At 48.5% G+C, this 13,182-nt stretch overlaps 1 protein-coding gene across 1 annotated transcript in view; it reads right to left on the reverse strand.

Annotated features, from left to right (window-relative positions):
• Positions 1 to 280: 280 nt before the first annotated feature.
• GPR139 (G protein-coupled receptor 139) overlaps positions 281 to 13,182 on the reverse strand; it is a 30,279-nt gene continuing 17,377 nt past the window's right edge. The window contains exon 2 of the mRNA XM_033101854.1: positions 281 to 1,288. Coding sequence (XP_032957745.1) covers positions 354 to 1,288 — 935 coding nt within the window. The 3' untranslated portion in view covers positions 281 to 353. The remainder of the gene's footprint in view (positions 1,289 to 13,182) is intronic.

Here is a 13,182-nt window from a genome sequence, read left to right on the forward strand (position 1 = left end):
GGTCCCCAGTGACTGTGGACAGTGCCAAGGCTAAGTCACAGACTACTTCTCTACTGTGTGTCCTTCCTGGCCACAGGGTGATGACAACCTCCGGTGGTACCACCTTCACGCTGGCAGGAACTTCCGCGGTCACTGTGACTTTGTGAAAAGTAAACGCACAAATGAAAACAGGATTCATGCTTTTCTTCCTTCCCTTCCGTCTTTTCTCGTCTACCAGTCTTGAGAGTTGCTCAGTCTGTGAAGACAGGAAATCAGGTGAGCGCTCCTTAAGAGCGCTCCTTCAGCCTTAGGTGGGGCCACCCTCCCGTTTCGAAATGGATTAGACAGAGGCACGGGGTGCCACACCTCTGGGGTCATGGGGACACTTTTATAGGTTTGCCATTTTTGTCGTATTGGTACACCAGCATCTTGATACAGTGTGAGTTGGCCGGCGAGATCCAGGGGCTACTTGTTATGGAAAAGTTATGGTTGGTGTAGAACTGAACGGGCTGCTTCTGGCACCTGAAGAAAGCCTTCAGCGTGGCGGCCGCCATGGAACGGAAACGCTTGCTGATGAAGCAGTAGAGGAAGAAGTTGATGGCCGTGTTGAGAAGGGCCAGCATGTTGGCGACGTCTGACACAATGTGCACCAGCCAGAGGTTCTCGATGGGCGCCCCGTAGAGGTGGTAGAGAATCACGGCGATGCGGGGGGCCCAGAGCGTGGCAAAGATGGAGGTGATGGTGAACAAGATGGCAGTGGTTTTCCCCGTGGAGTAGCCACGGAGGCGGAAGTTGCTCTTCCTCCTGAGCTTGTACACGATGATGGAGTTCAAGGTGAAGAAGATGAAGCAGGGCACCAGGTACACAGTGAAGCAGTGAACCCAGACGAGGACGTGATGCATGGATGTGCTGCTGTAGTCTTCCTTCCAGATGTTGGGCCACCAGTAGTAGGGGATGCTGGTCAGGAAGCAGGTGACGTAGACGCTCACGATGACCTTCCGGGTGCGGGCTGGGTAGGAGACCGTGTGGTACTTGAGCGGGTGGCAGACGGCAATATAGCGGTCGACGGTGAGCGGCACCGTGATCCAGATGGAGGTGTGGATGGAGGAGAATTCTAGCACTTCTATGACCTTGTTAGGTACCTGGGGCATCTGCAAGTTCAAGATGAAATCTTCCAGCAGGAAGTCCACGAACACGATGAAGAAGAGGACCAAGATGTCGGCAGCCGCCAGGGCCAGGAGGTAGTTGTAGGAGGACTTCTGCCTCCGGGCGACCAGCTGAGAGAGGATGATGACTGTCAGGATGTTGGCTGTGGACAGAAGAGAATCTGTTTGATCTCCGAAGCAAGGTGACCGCTGGCAGCTGTGGGGCCCCAGGGGTGTGTGTACTGGGCGCTCCCCTGGAAGACCAGGGACTGAACCCAAGCTTTGCAAGGACAACCTCTGCACTGCAAGTCCCACCTCCTGCAAACCTCCAGGTACTAGTGTGACACAGTGTCATGCCCACACTGTCGTTTATTTGTAGCTCACACGGTCATGACAGGGGGTGCTCCCCTTGTCCTCACTTCAGGAATGAAACGGGGGCTCAGAGAGCGTAAGGAACTTGCCTAGAGTCACACAGGAAGTCCAGGTGACGGGGACTAAACCTAGATTCCCCGGTGCCCAACCCCAGGCTTGCTCTTTCATCCGCCTGCATGGAGAAGGTGGGGCTGGGGTGGCTTTTCTTGCTTGCATGTGTTCAGGGAAGAGACTGGACTATACGACCTCGTAAGAACCTTTTTAGAAACGGGATTTCAGGTCCTTTCCTTTTTAGGTGGATTTAAAACCGAAGGCAGAAAAGATCATGACCTTTACGTTAATTTAAAAATAAATTATTAGGTTGGTGCAAAAGTAATTGCAGTTTTTGCAGTTGTTTTTAACCTTTTAAACAGCAGTTACTTTTGCACCAACCTAATATATTTATGTTTAGAGTTGGTAATCTACACATAGTACATAATTAAAAATAATAGCAGAGAAAAGTAAGTTTTCCCTCTATTCTTGATCTCCAGCCACCCACATACCCCTCTATCAAGGCAATCACAGTTAATAAATAATCTATGCTTACGTATGTCCATATAATAGGCGTATGTAGAGTTTTTGCCTAAATAATAGTGATGTATTATTTTTCTTGGGGTCAGACGTGTTTTGAAAACGCATCCACTTAATTTCGGATCAGTTTTAAAACCAAATGTCTCTTTGAATAAGACACATCTGGAAAGCCACTGGGGACTCACTCTAAAATGGTATGCCAATGGATATAATATCTGGAAGTCATTCTGCACATTTATTCTCGTTAATTCTCACAGTCAACCCTGAAATTTGAACGTTGTTAATCCTACTTTGCAAACAAGGGTCTCAGGGAATTTACGTCCCTTGTCTGAAGGCCAGCGACAAAGCCGGCATCTGTCTCTTTTAAAAATATTATACGATAGTTTATTATGTAAAAAATGTCTTGTAATAGACATACCCTGGCGTACTCAAATTGAACACATTTTAACATTTGGCCATACTTGCTTCAGTTCTTAGAACAGAAACGACACTGTAGCACTGAAGCCCTCTGTGAAACTGCCGCAGCCCATTTTTTCCCTCCTTCCCTTGTATTCTCCCTACAGGATTCTTGCCACAGGGCAGCAAGTTTTCAGGGCCGTGCTCATAAACTCTCATCTTCTTTTTCACAGAACCGGCCATTCAACATGCTGCTTTTTTCACTCAACATTATGGTTTTGAGACCTGTGTTTGTTGATGCTTGTAGATCTAGCTCACTCATTTTAACGATTATCATTCCACTGTATACTAACTGCAATTTATTTATTCATATACATAGATACATAGACATAGCTATACAGATATACATGCGTATGTCTATATATGTCCATATCTATATAGCTACACGCACATACATACACGTACACAAACATGTCTATGTGAATATGCACATTATACAGACGTGTGTGTCTACGTGTGTATGTAAAATGTGTGGGAAAAGAATTCTAGGCAGTGGGAATGGCAAGTACAATGGCCTGGAGGTGGGAATGAGCTTGGTATTCATGGAATGGAAAGAAGGGCTCTTATCAGCTCTATTACCATCCCCATTTTACAGATGAGGAAACTGAGGCTTGGGTTTTTAGGTAATTTGCCCACAGCCACACAGTGAGTGAGTGGGGGGAGCCAGAAGGTGACTCTGGTTCTGTCTGACGTGAAGGCGTATGAAGTTCTGCTTTGTGGATTTTTGGTCACAGGAAAGGGTTCTCAGCCGGAGGAAAGTGGCTCCTGCTCCCCAGGTTGCCCTTGACTTAGAAAAGTTCCTGCATGTCTCAGAACCATTAAGCAATGCCCACGTTCTCTCTCATGTCCCACCTTGCCGACCCCCTCCCAGCTTCTGAGGAGGTAGGAATGAATAAATTCTGGGGTGTCCCCAGAAAAAATGTTATGCATATTCTGCAGAGAGTGATGTCACCACTGTGTCTCACTCTCCACTTGAAGCTTTGAAGTGTGCTGCTCAAAATTCTCCACATCCAAACTCTTTAAAAATGTCTCCGCCCCATCTAATTAATGTTTTAAGTCAAGCAAATCATCAACTCTGAGCAAAATTGCTAGGTATTCACATTTGACGTTTCCGTAAGTTTCTAGTCATTGCCGCTCTTGAGAAACTAACCCGCAGACACTGAGTTTCCTTCCCATTCCTTTCATACAGGTAGGTTCCCCCCCAACCCCCCAAGGCAGCATCAAGAACACTTAGGAAATCCTTGGGATGAAAGACGTGTGAGCCATAGAGACCCACAGGGGAACGATGCCTGGGTATTGATTTCCTGCAAAAGAAATGAGAAGGTGGCGTTTTCAACTCTTAAGGCCCGACATTTGCTGTAATTCCCCACATCAAAAAATCCTTTCATTTCCACAGTGGCACATTTCCCCCCAAAGAAACAGAGTGGTGTTGACAGAGTCCGTGTGTGTTTAGAATGGGTGAATAAGCGAAGAAACCGAAGTCTATTCCTGCCTGAAATTCCATTGCTCAGCTTTTCTCTCAAACTAACTAACCCAGGAGTCTGCTGTGGAAACCCAACCGATCCGGTCTGAGCTGGCCCCAGTGAACTTCACCGTCAAAACGTCAGTGCTTCTAGAACGCAAATCCTTTCTGTTGGTAGTGTCATTGAACAGGTTTAGCTCCTGGGGAGCACAAAGCCCAGGTTTTGTGATTGCAAAACTTCTTGGTTATATTCTAGCGGGGATTCATTTCCTGTACTTTGCGGCTTCCTGTGCTCAAACTGGAGAGGATTTGGGGAGTGGCTGAGAGAACACTGGAGGGGCTGTCTGACCCCAGCGCTGACTGGTCTCAGTGCAGAGGGAAAGGGTCACGGTCTTCCAGAGGTGTTTTCTGTGTCCCTGAGGACTAAGAGGTCTCTGCAGGGTCCTTGGGAGAGGCAGCTGGAACAGAGCACTGGCTGGGAGTTCTGAGTTTACGCCTCTGAGTTCTGTTCTGTTTTCTTTTTTTTCTTAAAAACTTAAGAACGTTTTTAAGAAAACTTAACTGTCTTTGAAAGTTAGTTGTTTCAATTATAAAAATAAAATACACTTGTAAAATATTTAGTGTTATATCAGTGCATATAATAATATTATTGTTCACTGACTTTTATGGAGCATTCACTGTGGACAGGGCACTTCTAAACCTCTTACACACAAGATTAATCCCTTACTCTTCACCCCCCACCCTATGAGATCGGTACTATTCTTTAAGAGCATCGCGGCTCAGACAGGTTAAGTAACTTGTTGGAGGTCACACAGCAAGCGAGTGGTGAGCCAGCACAATAAACCAGGCTTCTTGTCTCTTGAGTTTATACATTTAGCTACTACTTAGAACGTGAAAGTCTGCCCCAATCCCATTTTTCCAGAGGTAATGCAGTATCTAGCCTCACTGATGGCACACCGCCTGGTATTCACGCCTTTGTATAGTCTCCTCCCTTGGAGTTGGAGCTGGTCCTGTGGCTTAATTCTGACCAATAGACTACGCAGGAGTGACACTGCATGCCCAGGTCACAAGTGGTCTTTTGAATACTTGCTGTTGGGTGCTCCCTCTTGGAATTCAGCTGAGAGAAGCCCAAGCCACATGGAGAGGCCATGGGACTCGGGTCAAAAGCCCCATGTGAGCTCGTAGCTGACACCCAACAGCCATGTGAGCCACCTTGAGCCAGCTCAGTGGAATCCCCAGGTGACTGCAGTCCCAGCTGCCTGCTGGCTGCAGAGGCAGGGGAGAGCCTCAGCAAGAGCCACCCAGGTGAGCGTCACCAGCCCAAATGCTGTGACAAATAATCATCAGTGGTGGTTCTAAGCCTCGAAGTTTTGAGGTGCCTTGCTATGCGACAACAGATAACCAGGACAGAGATTTGTTAACCGTTTGCTGTTGATATCTCCAGGATGTTTATATGCCTATAATTATAGGGATAATTAGGGATAAAGATCGTCACCACAAAATGATATCTTACAATAATATTGTTGTGCAAGTTGATTTTTTTCAGTTAGAAATAAATCATGGATTTTCCCCCCGTGTCAATAATATTCATGAAATATTTACCCATGGCTGGACATTACTTATTTATTTTTCGTTAAGCATCTTTGCATATTTCCGTAGAATAAATTCCCCAAAGTAGAAATGCTGGTTTAAAGGGTCACACACTATTTTGCCCTCCTCTCCCTCCCTCTGTCCCTTCCTAAAGGTAGCAAAGCAAATTTGTAAGGAAAAGAGCTCAAGTTGGAGCTACAAGAGGATTTAGGTTAGACACCAAGGAGAACTTTCTGATTTTGACGGCAGTTAAGTGAACAGAGCGGGCTCCTGACAACACAGTTGCTCAGTCCACGCAGACCTTCAGAAGAGGACAAAATTGCTTATCTGGGCTGATGAAATTCCTGGGATGACCTTCTGCAAATCCTTTCTCTGCATCCTAAATTATGTTCTTGTGAATTTCCAAAAAAGGAGCCCTTCACCCATTTCTCCATCATCCCCTGTGACTTTGATACATCCCTCCTCCTTCCAGTTGCCTATCTTTTGCACTAGAAGAGTCAGCTCTCACGTTCTGCAGACGTACAAGGACCCCTGGCGCCAGTGGTGGTCTTTTAGCTGTTCCCAGGAGATGCCCCAAGGACAGACGGACTGTTAGGAAAAGCAATACGGAAGCCTCCTGAGTGAGCACTCAGCACTGCCCTTGTTTAGATCTGCTGGGGCGTGGAGACTGAACTGCGTGATGGGGCTTCACCTCTTGGAGGTTGTCACCTCCCTCACTGTCACTTGCTCCACTCCTGAGGTGGAAGGAAGGGGGACTAAAAAGATGATGCTGGCAAGACTCGGGATTCAGTCTTTTTGGCCTCTGCAGATGGTGCTAGAAGGTCTTCAGGAAGTTCTGCCCTGAGGACTCCCAGGAGAGGAGCCGGGAAGGATTTGCTGAGAGCAGCTGTCCCATGGTGTGGGCACTGCCAGCTGGCCAGTGCCATCCTTGTTTCCCACTGTTCCATTTTCCCCAAGGCAGAAACTTGGAATGTGGAGTATTTCTGGCAATTAGGGTACAAAACTGACTGTGGGCGAGTGCAGTGGAGGGCGGGCGTTGGGACCCCACCCCAGGAGAAAGGCTCTCCCAGAGCGGGAAAGGCTTCCAGGTTCCCGAAAGGGCTCCCAACGGCCATTTGGCCTTTTTGCTGTTTGCAGGCTGAACCTCACCCCCCAAATTATCCAGACACATAAGAACCTATCCTAGTTGGAAGAGGTTGTGAAGTATAGTGGTTTATCTCGCTGAGCCTCAGTTCCTACATCTGTGAAATGGGCACCATCACAAGTCGTACCCTCATAGGTTGTTGTTATTATAGGAATAATGTATAAAAGGTTTAGCTTAGTGAGCACTCGTAAACGTGAGCTATTGTTACTTTTTACCTGGCCAGTTCAGCAGACAGTTGTTGAACTAGAGGCCAGGCCCAGTGCTGGAAGCAGAGATGAGTAGGAGAGAGTCTGAGCTCCCAAGGGAGCCCAGAGAAGATTCTGGTTTCCCTGCATGGATCATTTCAGGCACTAACAACCCTGTCACCCTATTCGGACATTGTCCATCGCCTCTGACCTAATCCTTCCAGCTGCAGCTGTATTCCACCCCCCACATTCACTTTGTTCTACTGCTTGCTGGACACACTCGTTGGTCATTATCTATGGAACTAAACCCTTAAGAGCCGATAACTCAGTTGTCTCTGCATTCTCTGAAATAGACGTTGTTCTTTAAAAATTTTAGTGCTTATTTTGATACCTAATTTTCTTTGGAGCTTTACTATCATGTTTGCTTTTTTTTTTTTTTTCTTGTGGAGACCCGTTTGTCACCACATTTAGCACTTGAGTGGATTCTTTTCAGAGCTAGGGTCGGTGTTTCCTCCTTTCTTTGTGTCTCCCTTTCTTGGGTCTTATGCCAAGAGTGAGAGCACAGCCTGAGTGAGGCAGGGATGGCAAGAAAACGGTTCATCTTCAATAGATTGGTAGTGGCTGCTGGGCGCCCTGCTGAAATTTACAACCATGCCTGAGCTTAGTAATGCTGCCATTGATTGGCGATGTCTGCCGTGGTCGAACAAATGTGGTGGGTTTGTCATGAGGGTGTTGGGCCCCAGATCCATGGTGCAGCCTTCCTGGCTTTTCCCAAAAATTAACAAAGCAATGTGGATCAGAAATAGTAGACCAAACAGGGCTGCCTCTTGCAGATGAAGAGTCCGCAAGACCTAAGATGACGGCCGTCCCAGGGCCACGGGGAAAGTGAGTCAGCCTCCTGCTGCAGGGCTGGAGCCAGCCTTGCCAATCAGTTGGCCTTCTCTGGACTGCAAAAGTGGTTCTGGCTTTCGGACCAGGGGCAGCTTCTTTGGGTAACCATGACAACTGCCAGGTCTCAACTGGGAAACCACATTCACTTTGGCCAACAGACTCAAATGTTTCCAAACCATACTTCTCCGGTTCCAAGTTCATTTTCTTATGCCTACCATACATTGAGCACCTACTGTGTGCTGGTGGCCTTGTATAGATGGAATGGTTTTATGGGATTTGCTGACGGACTTTTTTACATTAAAAGTTATGCATTGAGTTTTAATGGTATTAGAGGAATGTTGTTTTTTCCATGTAGGGTAGTGATGAAAGCCTGCTTATAAAATAAGTTCAGTTTATGTAATAAGTAAGTTGATTTCAAGAACACTCTAAGAGGATAACAGTGTCAGTAGGGTGTAATCTCTGGTCTCCATTTTACAAATGAGGAAACTAATATTCAGAGAGGGTTAGCCACCTGCCCAAGGTGGCACAGCTGGCAAGTCGAAGAAGCATTTTGAAAGCACTAGATGGTGCCATCCAGGCTCAAGTTGTGTAACCAGTGATGGATGCAGCTGTGTTTTCTCAGCCCCGGGGGTTTGCCACAGAGACAGATGGGGACTCAAGGTGGCTGGTTGTCCAGCAGACACAGGGTGTAAGTTACCAGAAAGGACAGACTTCTTCAAATGAGAGGTGTGAATTTTGGACTGTAGCAGAGCTGGGTTAGCACCTCAGACCTGCATGTTTCTGGCTGGCAGACCCGGGCACGTTGCGTCAACGCCGTGCGCCTCAGCTTCCTCATCAGTAAAACAAAGTAACAGAGGTGTCTGGTTCTGAAGGCTGCTGTGCGGATTAGAAGGAATCACGCACGTACCCGATGCTCTTAGCTCAGAGCCTGGCCCAGGGAGAGCGTGCAGTACGTGGTCACAGTTACTACGTGCACGTACGATGGGCAGTCCTATACCGTTGCCAAGTGAATCAGACGAAGGCCTGATGTGGAGGAAAACGCTCTGGCAAATGTGGGCAGGAGCGTGTCCTGGTGTTTCCTGAGGAGGGGCCAGTTGGCTGTAGGAAAGACCCGTGACTCGTCTCCGACTCAGCCAGTGAAGGGTCCTTAGACTTGCCAGTTCTGCTAGGAGATGCGTCACGGGGAGAAGGTTCTGACATAGAGCATGTGTGACCTTGGCCGACCCACTGCCCCTCCCAGGGCCTCGGTTCCCAGGTCTACAAAACGGGCCAGTTAATAGTAAAGCGGTAAAAATCACGATAGTATCATAGCTCGCACCTAGTGAAGGTGAGTGGGCAGTTTGACGGGCAGACAGGGCAAGGGGGGGTGGTTTCTGCAGGAGGGGTGAAGAGCGTGTCTAAAGGCAAAGAGGCAGGTCCCCACCATCCCGTCAGGGCAGCTGATGGCCATCGAGTGCTTACTCTGTGTCAGGCCCTGAGCTCACTTCTTCATATGCATGAAGTGTACTTCCTATCTAGAATATTCAATAGTATCTAGTATTATATCTAACGTTAAGTATCCAGCGCTAAATCCTGACTAATAAAGTAGGTGCTTCTTCATATGCATGAAGTATACTTTGTATCTAGAGTATTAAATATTAATGTCATATCTGACATTAAATATTCTATGTTAAATCCTTACTAATAGACTAGGTACTATTTTCATCCCCTTAGTATAGATGAGAAAGACTGAGGCTTACAAGAGTTAAGATGACCAAGGTTGCACACAGAGGCCTGTTCCAGTTCTCCCATTCACGATACTTGTTACTCAAGAGCTGAGCACTTGCTTAATAAAATGGATCACTTGCGAGAGGTGTTACTTTCATGAAATCTAATCCTCACACGACATTCGGAGATAGATACTGTTACTGTCCCCATTATAGAGATGGGAACACTGAGGCTCAGTGGGGTAAGAGACCAGCCCGATCAGACATCAAGTGTGAGCTGGACCCAGGACTCAACACCAATTTATTAGACTCTAGAGCCCATTCGATGCACCTGCTTGTCCAGATGCTTCCATAATTAGCTGGAGGGGACTGACCATTAAATAGAAGTGGGCCAGTTCACCCTCCCTCCTTCCCTCCCTCTGTTCTTTCCTTCTTTCCTTCCTTCCTTCTTTCCTTCCTTCCTTCCTTCCTTCCTTCCTTCCTTCCTTCCTTCCTTCCTTCCTCCCTCCCTCCCTTCCTTCCTTCCATCCTTTTCCTTTAAACAGTGCATATCAGTTGGCGTATATGTGGCATGAGGGAAGTTGGGGGAAGAATGCCCTTCAGAAGAATTGTAGAGTCTTTGAGAATACCCGCCACCCTCAGCCCCTGCGGAAAAGTAGGGGATAAAGAGACCGACCCTAAGTTCATCTCCACCCGCCGAGGATCTAATCATTTTCTTGAAGTCCTGGGCATATGACCGAGACCCTGTCCACTGCCCCTTCCAATATCGAGGGACGCTCTCCACTGGCTGTTCTCCCTCGTGTTCTTCTTGGGGGCTCCGTTTCCACCCACTCTGCCCATCCCTCACTTCCAGCTGTGAGGCCTTATGCACAGGGTGCTCATTTGTTTTGCTGTTTTGTGGACCCAGGGTGATGGTCTCTGGGTGCCTGGGGACTAACAGGAAGTCAGAGGCTTCCGGGCTCTTCATCTGAGTTCGTTGGGGTGTCAGAGGCTAATTGTGGCCCCGCTCGGGTTGTCGCTGTTTGATTAAGTGACCCGAGCCTGGCACCATCCATCTGCCTCCCAATGGCTGCCAGGGGTAGGTATTTTTAGCTGCGGGCAAATAGCTTATCAATTGTGCATACAAAACGCAGCCAACACAAAGCCTTCATTTTCTGTTGCTGGTCTTCTTCCTTTCAGGCAAGGGCAACATAAGAATTAAAGGAGGTCGGTGCTTACTTATTCATTCAACAAACACTGAGCTGTCCACTGAGCACCAGGCACTGAGCCAGACCTGGGGGATGCAGCAATGCACAAACATGGAAGCGGTTTGAGTCCACCTGGAGCTTCCGGTCTACTTTGATCAGAGGAATTCTGCTCTGCTACCTGCTAGCCCTGCTGCCTTGGGTAAGTCACACATTTTTCTGGGCCACCTTCTTTCATTCAGAAAGCATGTGCTTTGTGCCATTCACCGTGCAAGGCTGGTCGCCAGGGGAGGGAGGCAGAAAGGGAAGAAGTTGCACGACCGAGCAGCAGGTGTGACCCAGCAGGCCCAGGCATTTTGGGGGCCCAGGAGGGAAAGTGGCAATGCGTTTAGGCATCTGGGTTAGGGCGGGCAGCACAGAGGCAGGAAGGAGGAGATGGGCACCACCATCCAGTGATGGCATGAGCAAAGGAGACCCCAGCTGTCTTTCCATCCTTGAGGCATCTCTTCCTAGGGACGCCAGCTGGGTGCCCCGTAGCTCAGACCACATAGAAACAGTAGCAATCAAATGTTGACTTTGCACCCCTGGCTGCTTTCTAGTATGCGTCCTGCATCAAGTGTCTCCAACTTAAAAGGAGAAAAAGTGGTAACATGTGACATCCGGCGGGGGGGGGGGGGGGGGGGGGGGGAATTGCTACTGTATGCAAAGGTTTCAGAGTATGTTGTTAGGGTTAACCCACCCACCCTGGTTCCATTAGTATAGACACCCCAGAAGGCACGTCAGGGCCTCCCAGTGTCATTCCAGAAAGACAAGTGGCAGAGAGTACAGACTCTGGGTCCTGCCTGCGAGGGTTCGAACCTGCCTCTGCAACTTTTCAGCTGTGTGACTGTGGGCAACTTACTTAACTTCCCTGTGCCTCAGTTGACTCCTCTATGGAAAGGATGACGACCTGGCAGCCATCACAGGCTTTCACGGGCATTACATGGAATAACACAGCGGAAGTGCTCAGAACAGTGCCTGGTACCAGGCATGCTGTATAAATTTTACCATCATTGCTGTGAGGTGGGTTAGAAATCCAGAGGGCAGGAAGTGTGTCCGTTTTGCATATTATTATTAATGTATTGCCAACGTCTTACACAGTTTCTGGCATGTAGTTGGTGCTCAATAAATATGTGTTGAAAGAATGAATGAATGAACAACAGCAGGTCGAGATAAACACCGCGTCACAGACATGCTGAAGGGCTGGTTAACAGTTTTGAGTAGCCTGGGAGTTACTAAAGGTTTACTGCAGAAAATGTACTGCCGCGGGACAAAGCCAACTCAAACTGGGCGGCAAAGCCACTGCGACGGTTAGAATCCATGCTGCTACTTCTCTTCCTTCTCCCACCAGACCCTCCCTCCCACCTGTCTCTCCCGGCTGGGGCAGGCGGATGACAGAAATGCGGGGGGCTTGGTGGGGACCTGTTGAAGTTCAGGGCAGCCCCACGTGCAAATGTGGGCCCAGCAACGGCCCCCCTGTGATTTTCGCGGCAGTGGAGAGTCTTGGAAAGGTTATAAACATCAAAGCGTTTTCCTAACGAAGATGCTTCTTATTTCTGTGGCAAGCAGCAGACATTCCTGAAGGGAGATGGGGTGTATGTGTAGGGGGCAGGGGATAAAGACCAGAGAGAGAGTCCTTTATGCACCGCATTGCAACTTTCAAACGCGGTTGGCATTGTAGCTCCCTCGTCTGTAGAATTTGCCAGGGGCCAGCAGAAATGCTGAGAGGTACGGCTTCTCGCATAACGTGCCCTCTTGTCCCTCTCGGGACAGCAGGGGAAAGTTCCATGGGATTTGGATTTTCAAGAACACTGGAGAATTCTCTCAGGCACGTTACCGGCTGCATGCTCTCCAAGGTCTGGTGGACGTTCTGTTCCACCGTGGGACTGCCACTCTCCCAGCAGATGTGGCATTGAAGTGGGTGGACAGGGAACAGGCCATGCCCAGAAGACAATGCCTAATTACCTGGGGACCTCGGGAAGCAATTTTCTCTGGCTGGAGAAATTGTTTTTTGTGCCTCCAGCTCGTGCACACAGCCGAATGACATGTAGGTCAAGGAGGCATAATTATATGGAAATGATTTTCTGTTTGGGAACTTCTCAAAACCAACCTCTGTACGCTGGGAGGGGGCAGACAGAGGGCAGCTCCCACTGGACCCAAGCTGGGTGTGGCTTGCTTCCTCGTGACTCTGGAGGGTCTGTTTCTTTGCTGGCTTCGGGACAGCTGCCTGAATGTCACACAGTAAAAGCAGCAGTGCCTTCCTGGTGTGGTAGTAATGAGCACGAGCATTGGATCCAGATCTGATGCGTACTTGCTGTGTGACCTTGGGCAAGTTACCTGGCTTCTCTGGGCCTCCACATGCTCCTCTGTCAGATGGGGCTGATTGTGCGTACTCAATAAGTTAATGCACAGAAAGTGCTCAGAGTGTGGGCTGCAGAGCAGACACTACGGGATTTGGG

This window comes from Rhinolophus ferrumequinum, assembly GCF_004115265.2.
Source record: "Rhinolophus ferrumequinum isolate MPI-CBG mRhiFer1 chromosome 15 unlocalized genomic scaffold, mRhiFer1_v1.p scaffold_54_arrow_ctg1_1, whole genome shotgun sequence".
NCBI lineage: Eukaryota > Metazoa > Chordata > Mammalia > Chiroptera > Rhinolophidae > Rhinolophus > Rhinolophus ferrumequinum.